The following is an 18,479-nucleotide window of genomic DNA, read 5'->3' on the forward strand; positions in this document are numbered from 1 at the left end:
GCGCCGACGGGAACGCCCTGAAGGATGAATGGTGATGGGATGCAGATGGCGGGTGAGGGAGTCCTGGATTAGGGGGTATCCGGACAGCCGGACTATATCCTTTGGCCGGACTGTTGGACTATGAAGATACAAGATTGAAGACTTCGTCCCGTGTCCGGATGGGACTCTCCTTGGCGTGGAAGGCAAGCTTGGCAGTACGGATATGTAGATCTCCTTCCTTGTAACCAATTCTGTGTAACCCTAGCCCCCCTCCGGTGTCTATATAAACCGGAGGGTTTAGTCCGTAGGACCAACAACACACAATCATACCATAGGCTAGCTTCTAGGGTTTAGCCTCTCTGATCTCGTGGTAGATCAACTCTTGTATTACTATATTATCAAGAACAATCAAGCAGGACGTAGGGTATTACCTCCATCAAGAGGGCCCGAACCTGGGTAAACATCGTGTCCCCTGCCTCCTGTTACCATCCGCCTTAGACGCACAGTTCGGGACCCCCTACCCGAGATCCGCCAATTTTGACACCGACATTGGTGCTTTCATTGAGAGTTCCACTGTGCCGTCACCGTAAGGAAGGATGCCTCGTCTCTTTGTTAAAAACAACATTACCGCCGGGGAAGCCCTGGCTGTCGGCCAAACTCTCCGGCTAGGCAGTTTCATCATGACCGCCCGTTCGGCTGCTGCACCGATGATGACTTCTTGGGTCATCGAAAACAGCCTCCACCTCGGCTCGGAATTTGCCGAGCAGATGGATCCAATGGAGCTCTCATCCCTAAACGAGCTCTTGGATCGCATCGCCGCCTTGGGAGTCGCTACGGACTATGATCGGATTGGGCTTAAACCCGATCAAAGGGAGATTAACTCTCCACCGGTCACCCATCATATTGTGGTGGTACAGGAACAATGCGGCGATTCTTCCTCTATCTTGAGGACTAACTATGTCCGGATTCCTGAGCTCTTCGAGCCGGATACCCGTTTACGGGAGGACATCACCCAAGCCCTGAACCTAGAGTCAGGCGGAGGGCCAGAATTATCGGGCAACATCCCGGAACCCGAACTTCCAAGATTGGAAACTCCTCGGCCCCTGGGTCTCAGATCGAGTAAGGGTTCGGACTCAAATCCATCCACCCACCCAAACATAAATGATCTTTCCCACATCAGGCAAGCGCCCCTGGAAACAGTACATCATTATTGGGCTAGATTCCTCCTTGTGATGAACAAGGTTAAGGACTGTCGCGAGGAAGATGCAGTCTCATTTTTCCGCAATAATTGCACAGACAAGGGAATCCTTAACGCCATAAGTCACCGTGACATATCACGCTTCGCTGACTTGGCGTCCATAGTACGAAAGTACTGTGCGATGTAAAGCGCCTGGAAAACTGAAACGAAATTTTGGGATAATTCGGCTCCAAATATACACCCAGTCCGAAGTAAAAGGGTGCACTATCATAAGACACCCGAGTTAATTACAAAGAAGCAAAAACCCTCTACAGGGCGTGGAACGGTATTGGAGGGATGGCTCAACAGACCCTGCAAAATTCATAGTACAGCGGATACCATACCAACACACAGCCTTAGAGCATGTTGGGTACTCCGGCAGGTGGCCAAAAGTGGTGAGGATCTTCTCATCCCAGATGGCACAGAGCACCATCCTGGGGATAACAATACGGTATTAACAGTCTTTGAAACATTCACATCAAATAATAGGCGCAAATGAACACTCCGCAGCCTTGCCGAAATTTGCCACGTGGCAGCAATAAATCCATGAAGTGACACGGCTATTACCTTCAAGGCCAGTGATGAACCTAAAGTCTGAACAGCCCGAGCACCAGCTGGACTGGTCCTCAGTCCAATTGTGGACGGCTTTCGACTCACCAAAGTACTCACGGACGGCGGTAGTGGATTAAACTTCATCTATGAGGAAACTCTTCAAAAAATGGAAATAGACTGGAACCGCATTGAGCAAAGCAGCACAACCTTCAGAGGAATCATCCCCAGTCGGGAAGCACACTATGCTGGGAAAATCACACTAGATGTGGTATTCGGCACGCCGGAGAACTATAGGTCCGAAGAAATTACATTCCAAGTGGCCCCGTTCAGTAGCGGATACCACGCCCTTTTAGGGTGGGAGGCTTTCACGATCTTCCGAGCCATACCCCATTACGGGTACATGAAGCTCAAAATGCCCAGGCCCAACAGAATCATCACTCTAGCTAGTGATCCGGACACAGCACTCCGCGTCAAAAACAAAACAGCTGCATTGGCCCTCGAGGCATTATCCGAAGCCCTTTCGGCCGAGGAATTAACTGCGCTACGCTCCACAGTGGACAGGGACGACATGATACTTGACAAGAGATCCAAGTCCACCTCTTTTAAACCAGCGGATGAAATAGTCAAATTACAAGTCCACCCAACGGACCCTACAAAAACAGCCTCCATTGGGGCACAGTTAAACCCCGCCGTGGACGCCGCACTACGAGAGTTCCTGCGCGAGAATTGGGACATATTCGCCTGGCACCCCTCAGACATGCCAGGAATCCCACACAGACTGGCCGAGCACAGCCTTAATATTCTAAAGGGATTCAAGCCGGTCAAGCAGACTCTTCGGCGTTTCTCTGAACCTAAGAGACAAGCTATGGGAGAGGAACTAGCCAGGTTATTGGAGGCTGGATTCATTAGAGAAATAAAACACCCAGACTGGCTAGCAAACCTGGTGATGGTACCAAAGAAGGACAAATCCTGGCGCCTATGTGTCGATTTCAAGGACCTCAACAAGGCTTGCCCAAAGAATCCCTTCCCCCTCCCCTGCACCGATCAAATTATCGATGCTACCGCAGGACACGATTCATTGTGTTTCCTCGACGCATACTCCGGCTACCACCAAATCAAGATGGCGGAGTCCGACCAAGCCGCAACGACATTTATCACACCATACGGCCCCTTCTGTTTCAACACAATGCCTTTTGGGCTCAAAAACGCCGGCGCAACATATCAGCGCATGATTTAGACATGTCTGAAGAAACAGATCGACAAAACAGTAGAGGCATACGTAGATAATGTGATCGGGGAAGGGCTCCGAGAGGATGATAGGTATCTGGCCGATCATGAGCATGCGCGGGTCTGCCGCAGGTGCCGAGGATGAGCTGGCGGAGTCCATTCTGCGATGGCAGAAAGCGGGTTTAGGAACTTTAGAGAAAGAGTCAGGAAGAGGGGTGAAGAAAGGCCATAGACGGCGGCACCTGCAGTCCCGGCTGCGGTGGCCGCAACACCAACAACGGGCGCAGCGGACGGGGTCACGGCAAGCCTCCACGTAGTGATCTAGGGCTAGACAGCGGAAGCAACGGCGTCTCTTTTTGGTGGCTGGAGGTGGATGAGGATGAAGGTGAGGGGGGAGAGAAGGCGTCGGGGTATATATGGAGGGCGGGGGAACGGGTCGCTGAGGCTGCGGGTGGGAGAGAGGAGTGTGTCTCGATATGTGCGTGTTGCGATGCGGTTGGATAGAGAGGGCATCGTATCTACTGTCAGGGCGGCATGATCTGTTGCGTGTAGCAGTGCTTGAGGCGAGGGGGAGGCGGGGCGTGGTGACCGAGCGGTCGGATTAGGCTGCAGAGTGGTTTTAGGGGCGATGATGAGGTCTAGAGGCGGGTCAGGGGTAGGAGGGGGTGCGGCAGCGTTGAGCGAGCGCCTGGCAGCGCACGTGGCCGCGCAGGGTCAGCGGTTCCCAATGCAAGATTGGCCACAGTTGCGGTCTCAGGGGCGGCGCGTGGGGAGACGGGGGACGGCGGGGGGGGGGGTGCCCGGATTAGACGTGGGTGGGTCAGGTGGGGCATCCATATTTGGCACAGACAGAGAGGTTAGAGATTTTTTTTGTTCTAGCACTGGCCTCATGCGCACGCGCAACGTCGTCCTGCGTGTACGAATTTTAGGGAGATACGGTGTGTCAGGAGCGGCCGCATGATCATCATTGTGCATGCGGTGGGCCATGGGGGTTTGCATGGCTGACCGATCAAGCGGTGAGGCCGTGTATGATGGATAGTTAAAAAGGCCAAGGACGGATTCAGGTCTAGGAGGCAGCGGGGAGAAGGCAAGGGCATTATAACAATGGAGGAATCGGGCACAGTGCGATACGGCCATTTCAAGCTGGTCAAAAAGAAAAAGACGAAACCCTACAAAGTCAAGGGGCCCAAATTTGAGGATTTGAAATTTTGTTGTGCGTGTGGAGATGCCGGATTTGAAAATGAGATCAGTAACCTTGATTGCGTGGAAGTCTTGGTTAGCCGACAAACAGTGGTTTAGGGCTGATTCAATTAACATTTCGTCTGGCCGAACACTAATAGGGAGGAAAGTAATCCAAAAGGGGTGTGAATGATGAGTGTAATGCACATGGGGTGGTGTCTGGTTAAAGCAAGTAGCATTAAGCATTCGGTAAAAAAAGCTAGAACCAGGCTGTTTTCGCCTCACCTGAGGCAGATCGAGGGGCGAGGACGCTGATGGCAGTGAAGCAGAGATGACCGGCGCCGACGAGGGAGACGCGGATCCGAATTGTGGAGGCATGATGTCGCCAGGAAGCAAGCGACGGGCAGCACACATGCGCATGGGCCAGGGAAAGCGGAGCAGCATGCCCCGCTTTCGGAAGTCTCCCATGGAGGCTATCAGGTTGGCAACGCCTGGTGATGCGACGGTGAAGGAGAAGCATGAATCGCCTTCATCAGTGACGTTGAAGTGGAGGTAGCAACCTTCGAACAGGCGAGGGAAGAGGAGCGCCATGGACGTGGCGTTGAGGGTGAATGGGAATTGGACGACTCGCGCATACATGCGACAGCCGTGAGGATGGCGGCCGGGGTCGATGGTGATGTAGGATCGGAGCTGTGACCAGGCCACAGCTTCAAACTGGAGCCCCAGATCTTCAGGAATTTGGAGCAGGCGGGCAAGCGACATGCAGGAGGCCGCGGCCCGTGGTAGTGGTGGAGGGAGAGGCGGCAGAGCTCTGGTGAAGACGAAAACATAGTTGCGGTGGCAAACCTTGAACTGCTCGAGGATGATCTCAGCGATGCGTGGAGATGCAACGTGAAAGCGGAAAATGAGTGGTGAGCGCATAGCAACGAAGAAGTCGGCGGCACAGCCACCAAGAGCAGCCTGGAGTAGAGCAGCGACGACAATGGTGTCGAGCTGGCGGTTGGAGAAGTCGAAGACGACGTAGAGAGACGACGCGAGGTGGAGCTCAGGGGTGGTGATGTCGAGGCGAAAGTAGCGGCTGCAGTCGTCCTTGAACTCGAGCCCCATGGCGTTTCCGCAGCCAAGGAAGTATCGGAGAGCGACTTGACCGGCCCTGGCGTAGGGCAAGTCGAGGAAGATGGATGGAGGTGGCGCAACCGTGGGCGTGAGCGCGTCGTTGGGGTGGATGGTGAGGGTGGCGGGTGGTGGAGGTGAAGGTGAAGGGGGGAGGAGGTGCTCGGCCACCGTGGTGGCCGCCGGAGCAGTCGGAGGTGGTGGAGAAGGGAGGGGAGGGAGCGAGAGCGAGAGCGAGAGCGGTCGAGCCATCGTTGCCCATGAAGATGGGAGTGATATCCCAATTTGTTTTAGCAAACTTCACGTTCCACTTAAGAAATGAGAAAAAAAAAAAGGTTGAGCATGAAGTGAAGTGGCCAGCTCATGCACGCACATGCTCCCTCCCGGCCTGCCATAAGGCAGCAGCATGCCAGACGACGGAAAGAAGTTAAAATCTTACTGCAGTGTCTGCTGAAGAGAAGACGATGGAGCATGATCGCCATGATGGCAGCTCAGAGAATTGAGATCGTGCATGTGAGACGTGTGACCTTCCTTCTCCTCGTCGCCTCCCTCCCCTTTTACAGCTCACAAAGGCAGCGTCGACAAGAAGTAGTAAAATATTCGATCTCGTGCTCGGAAAGATGGCGTAGGTGACCCGGCGCGCGAAAGCGGAGGCCATGGCGATAGCGCTAGCGCAAACAAGCCGCGCGAATCTGGGCCTCCGCCTCAATCATGGCGCTGTAGTGGCCTCACCTTCTTGGAAGCTTTACCACAACCCTCACTACTTCTCACCTCGCGGCGACTCCTCCGGCCCCTCTCGCAGATCCCCTTCTCGCCCAGAGCACCGCAGACCTATGATCGTGGCGAATTTCGACGAAGACGACGGCGGCGGCGGCATGGAGCGGCAGCTGGGGTACGGCGACGGGGGCGCGACGTCGGTGCCGGAGCTCCTGGCGCGGGTCGAGGAGCTCGCGGCGGAGCTCGAGTTCGAGAGGCGCATGCGACGCAAGGTTGAGGCGCTCAACGAGGCGCTCGCCGCCGAGCTCGCCGAGGAGCGGCGCCGGGTCGAGGCGGAGCGCGCGAGGATGCGGGAGGAGCTCGACGAGGAGCGGCGGATGCTGCGCGTCGCGGAGCTGTGGCGGGAGGAGAGGGTGCGGATGAAGCTCGCCGACGCCCGGGCCGCCGTCGAGGAGAAGCTGCGGGAGGTCGCCGACGCCGGGCAGCGTGCTGCCGATGCCACCGCCGCTGCCGAAGGCTGCAGCTGCAGGAGCGGCAGCCCGATCGGCGGCAAGGCAAGCCCGGCCAGTGTTGGGCAGCAAAGCCCAGCGAGCAGTCGGCACGGCCAACAAAGCCCGGCGAGCGGTCAGCACTCCCAATCGCACCGGCGAGAAGTCACTGGCGGCGAGAACCCTCACATCAGGAGGGGGATCAAGGGGTCCGTGGAGTTCCCGAGGGCCGTCCGTGTGCGGCCGCGCGGCGAGGAGCGCGTGGATCTGGTGTCCAACATCGAGTGCCAACGGGCGCAGCTGCGCGTCCTCATGCGGCACCGGAGTCCCGCCACCGCCGGCATGCCGGGCCTCGTCGGCGCGGCGCCGGACAACCTCGTCGTGTAACAATGTACTCCTACTCACTGCTTAGTTACTCTAATCATATGTAACTTTCACCAGGATAATGAAAAAACAAGCAACTTGTGCGCTGCAGTCGTTTGCTTCAGAAGCTTTGAGGTGCTCTAGTCTCATCTTGCTTAACGTTTCTCCAATTGGCGGGGGCTTGGTTTTCCTTCGAGTGTTTGTGCCGCTGAAGCTGGTCTCAGTGGTGGAATGGAGCTCGGAGTGGCCATTTTGATTCAGCGGCATGACGCGTTGAGATTTTGGGACACACTTGTTTGGTTGGCGTCCGTCCGTCTGATGTCACCCGCAGGACTCCCAGTTCCTGCCATCTTTCCTGGAGTCCAGTGCTCGAGTGGACTAGGGATCAGTGTGAGGGTGCCTTGCTTAGTAGAGGGACAAATCACTGATTTAACCCTTTAGGGTAACTTTAGCACACAAAAAAACCTTTTTTTTAAATAAAACGATTTGACCTCTTCTTGCAATGGCCCAGCCCTTCCGCGTTGCAGCACTAAGTGGTTGTTTGGATACCAAATACAGTTTTGCTAGAACTCATCTAAATGAGATTTAATTTGGTCTCATTCACCTTTTATAGCCATTGGATGTGATGCTATAAGATGCGTGTGTGCTGACGTGGGTTGTATCCGTTCTTGTTTTTCAGATGAATGAGACCAAATTACGTCTCATCTAGATGAGTTCTAGGTACTCCCTACCAAATATAATCCACGAAGATAGGGAAAACCAGTTTTTAGCTGCGTTTTAGCAAAATCCGTTTTAGTAAGTAATTGGTGAACAACCGGTTTATAGAAATATATGTTTGGCCTTTTTGAACATAGTACAGAGGCAAGCAGAGTGTATAGCTGACTTAATTGGATACCTACTCGTCCGTGACCTTCTTCTTTCTCACACACATCTCGCAAATTGGCCATTGGAGACCTGCCAAGCTCCATCCTCAAGCCCTGATCGTTGTCACAGTCCCATGACACCGCTGCTCCACTAGGGTCGGTGCGCTAACACCGGCCCCTACTTTTTTGCTTGCCCTTGTACTTCCCTCGTTGACTCCCGTTCAAACTCTGCTGCTAGGATCTGTGTTGGTTTCACAGACTGCTTTTGATAGAGGCGAAGGTGTCCCGATGTTTCGATGAGATGGTGGCTATCATTTTGGAGGAAGTCGACTTTGACAATCCGACTACGAATATGTGAAGACGTCGCGCCTTAGCAATCGCTAAACCAACTCCGAGAGGTTATTGACCATGCCGGAGCACGATCAACCTGACCACGAAGGTCTGTTTCCTGTAGGCAAACGAAGAACAAGCAAGAAACTAAGATTGCAATCTGGATATTGCGAATATAAGAGGAAAGCTTTATTGATCAAGGTGGGGTTCTGTGACGCCTTTGTCTGGTCGTTGAACACAAACGAAGTACGCGAAGTTGCAGCTATGGCGAACTTTAATCTAAACAAAACCCACCGTCTAAACGACGCCCTAACTCTTATTTCCCTTGGAGGAGGGGTCCGAAACCAACCGTAACTCTTATTTCCCCACACATACGGACTCTAAAAATAGCCTATACTTAAGTATTTCGAAAATACATGGGCCTGGCCCAATAATAAGGTGAAGCAGCACCTAGAATAGTCTCTAGACGAAATTTATGAAGTGGCATCTTGTATATTTCGTCCAAAGCTTCATGCACTCCTTATGGTGGCTTCAAAGTCCTGAAATCATCACTTGTAACTCCGTTCTTGATCCCCTTGTGCATGCCATCATCTCCATGCTTGGTCTTGCTCCAGTGTTCATCCCTCTTATCCATGACAGGCCCTTTATTTGTAAGCAAAACAAATGTATCCAATTTAGGCAACATCATATTCTCATGAACACTAGAATCATTATCAAGAAATGAAAGTACCTGATAATTTAATTGGCGTGTGCGAGCTCTAGTAATTGGTCCAATATGTATAGCAGCAGGGGCTGTGGGTGTAACAATGGTATTGATGTCCTCATCATCATCCCCTTCTTGAAATGAAGTCGTCCTCGACGGAAGCTCATCTTCCTCACCCAAATAAGGCTTCAAATCTGCAATGTTAAAAGTGGGACTAATCCTAAAATCTGCAGGCAGTTCAAGTTTATATGCATTATCATTTATTTTCTCTAACATCTTAAAAGGACCATCAGCACGTGGCATTAACTTTGATTTGCGCAAATTAGGAAATATATCCTTACGCAAATGTAACCAAACAAGATCTCCAGGTGCAAACACAACATGTTTTCTATCCTTATCTCCAGCAAGTTTATATTTAGCATTCATACGCTCAATGTTTTCCTTAGTTAACTCATGCATTTTTAAAATCAATTCAGCACGGTCTTTAGCATCAAAATTAACCTTCCCCGAAGATGGAAGAGGCAACAAATCAATAGGTGCACGAGGTCGGAAACCACACACAAATTCAAAAGGGCACATCTTAGTAGTAAAATGCAATTAGGGCTGGAATTCGAGCCGAGTCAAGCCAGCTCGGCTCGACTCGCTAGAGCTCGTTTCGTTAACGAGCTAGCTCGACTCGACTCGTTATTATTAACGAGCTCAAATCCAAGATTGGCTCGACTCGTATAACTTGCAAGCTGGCTCGTTTAGTTTGTTAAGCTCGTTAAAGATATGAATATAAAACCCTCAAATATTATAAAAATTAGTATATATATATTACATATATATCACGAAACAATAGTAATTTCTTTGTAACGCATGAGTCTCCTAAGCGGTTGGGCCTTCAATGGCTAGGCCTTGTGTTGTGCGCTTGGGACATAGAGTGCTGAGTGGTTGATCTTTTTTTTATATTGGAAGTGGCTGATCTTTTGTACCGAGCCTAACGAGTTACACGAGTACACGTTAGATTGCCTCGTTTAACTTGATCTATAAACGATCTTAAATTAAAGCTCGGCTCGACTCGTTATTCTTCGAGTTCGAGTCGATTCGAGCCGAGTCATGAGCTACTCGTTTAGCTCACGAGTTTCGAGCTTTTTTCCGGACCTAAATGCAATGAACGATTATAAGCAAATTCAACATGAGGCAAGCATTCTTCCCACATTTTCATATTATTCTTCAAAACAACCCTAAGCATAGTAGACGACTACTTCACTTTGTCCATTAGTTTGGGGGTGACAAGTAGTACTAAAAAGCAGTTTAGTCCCCAACTTAGTCCGTAAACATCTCCAAAAGTGGCTAAGAAATTTAGTATCACAATCTGAAACAATAGTATTTGGCACATCATGCAAGCGAATAATTTCACGAAAGAACAAATCAGCAACATTAATAGCATCATCGTTTTTATGACATGGTATAAAGTGTGCCATTTTCGAGAACATATCCACGACAACAAATATGCTATCCCTCCCCTTCTTTGTTCGAGGTAAACCTAAAACAAAATCCATAGATATATCCTCCCAAGGAACACTAGGTACAGGCAAAGGCATATATAAACCATGAGGATTGAGTCGTGACTTAGCTTTTCGACATGTAGTGCAATGAGCAACAAAACGCTCAACATCCCGTCTCATCTTTGGCCAAAAGAAATGTGTAGCAAGGATATCCTCTGTCTTCTTGACGCCAAAGTGTCCCATTAATCCTCCTCCATGCGCCTCCTGCAACAACAAAAGATGAACGGAACTAGCTGGAATGCATAGCTTGTTAGCACGAAACACAAATCCATCGTTAAGAACGAACTTGTTCCAAGTTCTCCCTTCCTTACAATTCTGCAATACATCTTTGAATTCAGCATCATGCACATATTGATCTTTGATGGTCTCCAAACCAAATATTTTAAGGTCAAGTTGTGAAAGCATAGTATAACGATGAGACAATGCATCAACAATAACATTTTCTTTACCCTTCTTGTGTTTAATGACATAAGGGAATGTCTCAATGAATTCAACCCATTTAGCATGTCTACGGTTCAGTTTTGCTTGACTTTTAATGTGTTTCAAAGATTCATGATCAGAATGTATAAAAAATTCCTTGGTCCATAAATAATGTTGCCATGTTTCTAAGGTCCGAACAAGAGCATATAATTCTTTATCATAAGTAGAATAGTTCAAACTAGGCCCACTCATTTTTTTAGAAAAGTATGCAACAGGTTTGCCATCTTATAATAACACACCTCCTAATCCCATTCCACTAGCATCACATTCAAGCTCAAAAGTCTTATTAAAATCAGGAAGTTGGAGTAAAGGAGCATGTGTCAACTTATCTTTCAATACCATGAAGGCTTCTTCCTGTGTGGTACCCCAAACAAAAGGCACATCCTTCTTTGTAAGCTCGTTGAGAGGTGCAACAATGGTGCTAAAATCTCTCACAAAACGCCTATAGAAACCAGCGAGGCCAAGGAAACTCCTCACTTACGTGACCGTTTTGGGCTGCGGCCAACTCTCAATAGCTTGAATCTTGGCTTTATCAACTTCAATTCCCTGTGGAGTAACAACATAGCCAAGAAAATATACTCGGTCGGTGCAAAAGGTGCACTTTGCAAGGTTACCAAACAAACGTGCATCACGTAGAGCAATAAAAACAACATGTAAATGTTCCAAATGTTCCTCCAAAGATTTACTATAAATTAGTATATCATCAAAATAGACTACCACAAATTGTCCAATGAAAGCACGTAAAACTTCGTTCATTAACCTCATGAAAGTACTAGGTGCATTAGTTAACCCAAAAGACATGACTAACCACTCATATAATCCAAACTTAGTTTTAAATGCCGTTTTCCATTCATCTCCCAATTTCATACGAATTTGATGGTATCCACTACGCAAATCAACTTTGGAGAATATTGTAGAGCCACTCAATTCATCAAGCATGTCGTCTAGCCTAGGAATAGGATGACGATAACGAATAGTAATATTATTAATGCCTCTACAATCAACACACATACGCGACGTACCATCATTTTTCGGCACTAAAATGATAGGAACAACACAAGGACTAAGGGATTCGCGTATATAACCTTTGTCGAGCAGCTCCTGTACTTGACGCATAATCTCCTTCGTCTCCTCTGGATTGGTACGGTATGGCGCATGGTTGGGTAATGATGCACCGAGAATTAAGTCAATTTGATGCTCAATCCCTCGAATAGGTGGTAATCCTGGTGGCACGTCTTGTGGAAAGACGTCAGCGAACTCCTGCAAAATGTTATTGATAGTAGGAGGCAAAGAGGAAGGCATGTCCTCGGATGAAAATAATACCTCTTTGCACACAAAAGCATAGCAAACATATTTGCTAAAATCTAAATCATCAATATCATATTTGGTGGCAAGTAAACATGCACTTTTCAATTTAATTTCAGAAACAACATTAGATGGTTTATTATTAGGCTTCATTTGTTGCTCAAATTCTTTTGCCACAATCTGATTTTCACTCTTATTTTGCTCCTGTTTTGCTTTATTAGATCTATTAATATCATCTTTCAAAATGGAATCAGGAGTCATTGGAAGCAAAGTAATAATTTTTATCCTTTTGAACAAGCGTATACTGATTGTTTCTACCATGGTGTACATAATTTTTTATCAAATTGCCATGGTCTACCAAATAATAAGGAACATGCTTGCATGGGTACCACATCACAATCAACATAATCAACATATGTAGAGATACTAAAATACACATGAACAATATGTGTTATCTTAACCTTGCCGCTGTTGTTGAACCATTGGATGTAGTAAGGATGTGGATGTGGTCTTGTGGTGAGATATATCTTCTCCACCATCTCCATGCTAGCCAAGTTGTTGCAGCTCCCTCCATCTATGATGACGCGAACAGAACGTTACTTCACAACTACCTTTGTATGGAACAAATTATGCCTCTGATTTTGCTCAGCTTGTGTAACCTTCACACTCAAAACACGTTGAGCAACTAGACATTCATACATGTCAGCGTCTTCAGGAGCCATGTATTGCGTCTCATGATCAGAATCATCAACACCGTGTTCGTCACGTGTAATAAGAGCAAAAGTCTCCTCATCATAGTCACTAGCATACTCATACCCACCATCCTCAGTAGCAATCATCACACGCTGAGATTTGCATTCTCTCGCAAAATGTCCTCTTCCCTTACAATGACGACAAATAATATCACTTGTGTGCCCTGTTGATGCCACGGAAGAAGAAGAGCTCTGCGCAGGCCCGGCAGGTGTGCTCTTGGCAGATAGTGGTGGTTGTGCCTGCTTTCTTCTATCACGGCTGGAGGTGGCACCTGATGGAGGTGCTGGTGTAGTGGAAGTAGAGGATGCATGTGGTGTCCATGATGAAGATCGACCTGCAGAAAAGTTAGTTCGCACCAATGCCTGTCGATCCTGCACTTCACGTTCAGCTTTATAAGCAAGATGGAATAAACGAGTGATATTATTATACTCCTTATACTCTAGAATTGTCTGAATCTCTCTATTTAATCCACCCATAAAATGTGCAAGCATAGCTTCATTCTCCTCAACAATACCACATCTAATCATGCCGGTTTGTAATTCCTGATAATATTCTTCTACAGAATTTTTCCCTTGTCTTAAATGCTGCAATTTTTGAATTAATTCACATTGATAATATGGTTGAACCCAACGAGTACGCATAGCAGTTTTCAAAGCAGCCCAAGTAGCTGGAATAGGATATAATCTACAATGTTCAGACCACCAAACACATGCAAAGCTAGTGAAAGCACAAACAGCAGCAGGAACACGTCTCTCCTCAGGATATTGTAAACATGTAAATTGTTGTTCAGTTTCTAACTCCCAAGTAAGATATATATCAGGAACATATCGACCCTCAAATGGTGGAATATTCAATTTTAGTTTAGGGAGATGGTCATGATCTCGTACCTGAGGGGGAGCCCTACCATTGCCATTATTTGCATGTGAATGACCTGGTGGTTGTGGTGCTGGTGGTTGCACGTAGTTCTGATTTTGATCAACCTCATCCTCGTAATCTCCCGCATAATCCTCCTCCTCCTCCGCATCAACAGTAGGAGCCACAGAAGTATCAACAGTAGCACCAATAGTTTGGCGAGGCGCAAGAGGGAGATGGCTCGCTCGGTGGAGGGATGTTTCGCGACGTGGAGGTAGTCGTTGTTGTTGTTGTTGTACAGGTGCGTTAGGTGCAGCCAGTGGTGGTGGTGGAAGACGCACGAGCAATTCATTAAACTTGTTATCGAGCTTTGTTTCGAACGTCATCTCCATGCCATCTATCTTCTCCATGGCCTCTTCAAATCTGTTTAGCACATCTTGCACATGTCCACTCATCATTTGTTGAAATTTATCATGCAACTCCTTATTCGTCATGTTCTCCCAATCAATCTCATTGGCTTGTGATCCTGCCATGGTTAGCAACAATAGAAACACACAAGAATATGATCCTACAGACTACTAACAAGAGGTGGTGGTGGGTGTCACAAATCCGTCAAGCAAATCTCAAATTCTTACCAGTTCTTACCCAGCAGCAGGTGGTGATCGGCAACCGTCGTAGTCAAAACTCTCAAAGCTTAGATAGAGCGATTACCAAGGAGAGTCAAATGCACGATGTAGAAGTATGTGGAGCTGGGAAGGCTTATAATATGATAGCAAAAAGGGTCAGCAATAATCAATTCAGAGATGCAAAGTTGAAAAAACGCTCAAGGACAGTATTGTGCTGGTCCTAGGCTAGACCGTGCTAGAGACGCGAGCCTAGAACACTAACAAAATCATGGCGCTGCATGTAAACAAGGGAGGAGCACACTTTGAATTTTTTCCTCTCTTTTTTCCTTTTTGCACCTTTTTCCTCTTTTTTTTGCTCCGCAACAATTTTTTTGAAAAAGTCTACAAATGGTCTAAAAACTGCCTAGCCAGAATTTTCCAGACTTAGTTTTTTTGGAGTTTAGAACTATTTTTCTACTGTGGGTAGCACGGAATCTCGGGAGTCCTACTCTGTCATGACTCGAAGTATCGCGTGATCTGGAACTCGAAAAAAAGCAACAAATACTAGACTCGGACTAGGACTGGTGCCGGAGATAAATCTAGTGGAACTTGGACTGGTGGTTGTATATGGCGATGGTATATCTGGACTCGGATTGGTGGTGGTATATGGCGATGGTATATGCGGACTCGGATTGGTGGTTGTATATGGAAATGGTATATGTGGACTCAGATTGGTGGTTGTATATGGCAGCGGTGATGTATATGGTGGGGTGGTGGTATATGGCAAGGATGATGACGATGGTGCGGCGGCGGCGTGACAACCTGTGAACAGAACTCGAAACTCTAAGGGACTAGACGCTAAGACCAACAACTCGACACGACGATGCAACCGCAAATTCAACAAAGCAAAACTCTAAAAAGATTATGCAAAGGCTTAGATTGGTTCAGATATGATGAACTAACCCTAATTTTTTTGGCTTTTTCATGGAATGTAGGTATGAAGAACAGACTCGATCTAAACTACGAAAAACTATAAAATCTCACCGAGCAACCTGGAAATCTGATACCACTTGATAGAGGCGAAGGTGTCCTGATGTTTCGATGAGATGGTGGCTATCATTTTGGAGGAAGTCGACTTTGACGATCCGACTATGAACGTGCGAAGACGTCGCGCCTTAGCAGTCGCTAAACCAACTCCGAGAGGTTATTGACCACGCCGGAGCACGATCAACCTGACCATGAAGGTATGTTTCCTGCAGGCAAACGACGAACAAGCATGAAACTAAGATTTCAATCTGGATATTGCGAATATAAGAGGAAAGCTTTATTGATCAAGGTGGGGTTCTGTGACGCCTTTGTCTGGTCGTTGAACACAAACGAAGTATGCGAAGTTGCAGCTATGGCGAACTTTAATCTAAACAAAACCCACCGTCTAAACGACGCCCTAAGGGCTGTGTATATGGAGGAAGAGGGGGGAATTTCATGGCCCTTGGAGGAGGGGTCCGAAACAAACCCTAACTCTTGTTTCCCCACACATACAAACTCTAAAAACAGCCTATACTTAAGTATTTCGAAAATACATGGGCCTGGCCCAATAATAAGGTGATGCAACACCTAGAATAGCCTCTAGACGAAATTTATGAAGTGGCATCTTCTATATTTCGTCCAAGACTTTATGCACTCCTTATGGTGGCTTCAAAGTCCTGAAATCATCACTTGTAACTCCATTCTTGATCCCCTTGCGCATGCCATCATCTCCATGCTTGGTCTTGCTCCAGTGTTCATCCCTCTTATCCATGCGAGGCCCTTCATTTGTAAGCAAAACAAATGTATCCAATTTAGGCAACATCATATTCTCATGAACATTAGAATAATTACCAAGAAATGAAAGTACCTGATAATTTAATTGGCGTGCGCGAGCTCTAGTAATTGGTCCAATATGTATAGCAGTAGGGGCTGTCGGTGTAACAATGGTATTGATGTCCTCATCAGCTTTTATGCAAGGTAGGCACATTTTAGATGAAATTGTTATCCTTGATGAAAGAGTCCATGAATTAAATCGGAAAAAGTTGAATGGGGTGGTACTCAAAATAGACTTTGAAAAAGCTTATGACAAAGTCAAATGGCCATTATTTCAACAGACTCTCAGAATAAAAGGATTTTCTGCAGAGTGACGCCCTATGATCCATAGCTTCGTTTCCGGAGGTAGTGTTGCCATTAAGATCAATGATGATGTTGGCCACTATTTTCAAACGAAGAAGGCATTACGACAAGGTGACTCAATATAGTGCATGCTATTCAATATAGTGACGGATATGCTTACAGTCATGATTGAGTGTGCCAAGACTGGTGGACAAATTGATGGATATTAAATCATGTAGTTAATGGTGGCCTCTGTATACTTCAGTACGCCGACGATATGATTCTCTTGAAGGATCATGACCTCGAGAAAGCAAGAAATCTGAAATTAATTTTGTCAACATTCGAGCAACTCTCAGGTCTTAAGATCAATTTTTATAAAAGTGAATTGTTTTGCTTTGGTGAGGCTCAAGACGAGGATCACTTGTACGCTGACTTGCTTGGATGCGGGTTGGGCCAGTTTCTGATCACATATTTTTCCATTATGGGGATACTAATACATTATCGGAGGCTCACAAATGCTGAATGGAAACATGTCGAGGAGGGACTGCAAAAAAGACTTAGCAGTTGGAAAGGTAAACTGCTATCTCTAGGCAGAATATTGGTCCTCATAAATTTAGTACTAAGTAATATGGTACTATATATGATTTCCTTCTTCCAGTTGCCAAAAGGAGTTTTACGGATTATTTTTGATCAAGATTCTTTTGGCAAGGAGAGAGCGAGAGAAAGAAATATCGACTGGCTAAATGAAGTGTGGTTTTCCGCCCCCAAAGACCAAGGCGGGTTAGGCATTCATGACCTTGAGGTTAAGAATAGGGGCCTACTCGGTAAATGGTTGTTTAAATTACTGACGAAAGATGTGTTGGAAATATGCCCTAGAGGCAATAATAAAGTGGTTATTATTATATTTCTGAGTTCATGATAATTGTCTATTGTTCATGCTATAATTGTATTAACCAGAAACCGTAATACATGTGTGAATACGTAGATCGTAATATGTCCCTAGTAAGCCTCTAGTTGACTAGCTCGTTGATCAATAGATGGTCATGGTTTCCTGACCATGGACATTGGATATCATTGATAACGGGATCACATCATTAGGAGAATGATGTGATGGAAAAGACCCAATCCTAAACGTAACACAAGATCGTGTAGTTTGTTTGCTAAAGCTTTTCTAATGTCAAGTATCATTTCCTTAGACCATGAGATTGTGCAACTCCCGGATACCGTAGGAATGCTTTGGGTGTACCAAACGTCACAACGTAACTGGGTGGCTATAAAGGTGCACTACAGGTATCTCCGAAAGTATCTGTTGGGTTAGCATGAATCGAGACTGGGATTTGTCACTCCATATGATGGAGAGGTATCTCTGGGCCCACTCGGTAATGCATCCTCATAACGAGATCGATGTGACTAAGGAGTTAGACATGGGATCATGCATTACGGAACGAGTAAAGAGACTTGCCGGTAACGATATTGAACGAGGTATAGAGATACCGACGATCGAATCTCAGGCAAGTAACATGCCGATAGACAAAGAGAATTGTATACGGGATTGATTGAATCCTCGACATCGTGGTTCATCCAATGAGATCATAATGGTACTTGTGGGAGCCAACATGGGTATCTAGATCCTGCTGTTGGTTATTGGCCGGAGAGATGTCTCGGTCATGTATGCATGGTTCCCGAACCCGTAGGGTCTACACACTTAAGGTTCGGTGACGCTAGAGTTGTTATGGGAAATAGTATGTGGTTACCGAAGGTTGTTCGGAGTCCTGGATGAGATCTCGGATGGCACAAGGAGTTCCGGAATGGTCCGGAGGTGAAGATATATATATGAGAAGTCCAGTTTCAGTCGCCGGAATGGTTTCAGGGGTTATCAGTATTGTACCGGGACCACCGAAAGGTGTCCGGGGGTCTACCGGGTGGGGCCACCTGCCCCGGTGGGCCAAGTGGGCTGACCAAAGGAGGGAACCAGCCCCTGGTGGGCTGGTGCCCCCCCAAGGGCCCAACGCGCCTAGGGTTGAAAACCCTAGGGGGTGGG

At 47.2% G+C, this 18,479-nt stretch overlaps 1 protein-coding gene across 1 annotated transcript; it reads left to right on the forward strand.

The window, feature by feature from the left end:
• Positions 1 to 5,765: 5,765 nt before the first annotated feature.
• LOC119294544 (protein BRANCHLESS TRICHOME-like) lies at positions 5,766 to 7,340 on the forward strand. Its single transcript, XM_037572780.1, has one exon. It carries the CDS (start codon positions 5,944 to 5,946, stop codon positions 6,877 to 6,879), a length of 936 nt encoding a protein of 311 aa, XP_037428677.1. The 5' UTR covers positions 5,766 to 5,943; the 3' UTR covers positions 6,880 to 7,340.
• Positions 7,341 to 18,479: the final 11,139 nt, after the last annotated feature.

Source organism: Triticum dicoccoides, chromosome 1A (assembly GCF_002162155.2).
Source record: "Triticum dicoccoides isolate Atlit2015 ecotype Zavitan chromosome 1A, WEW_v2.0, whole genome shotgun sequence".
NCBI lineage: Eukaryota > Viridiplantae > Streptophyta > Magnoliopsida > Poales > Poaceae > Triticum > Triticum dicoccoides.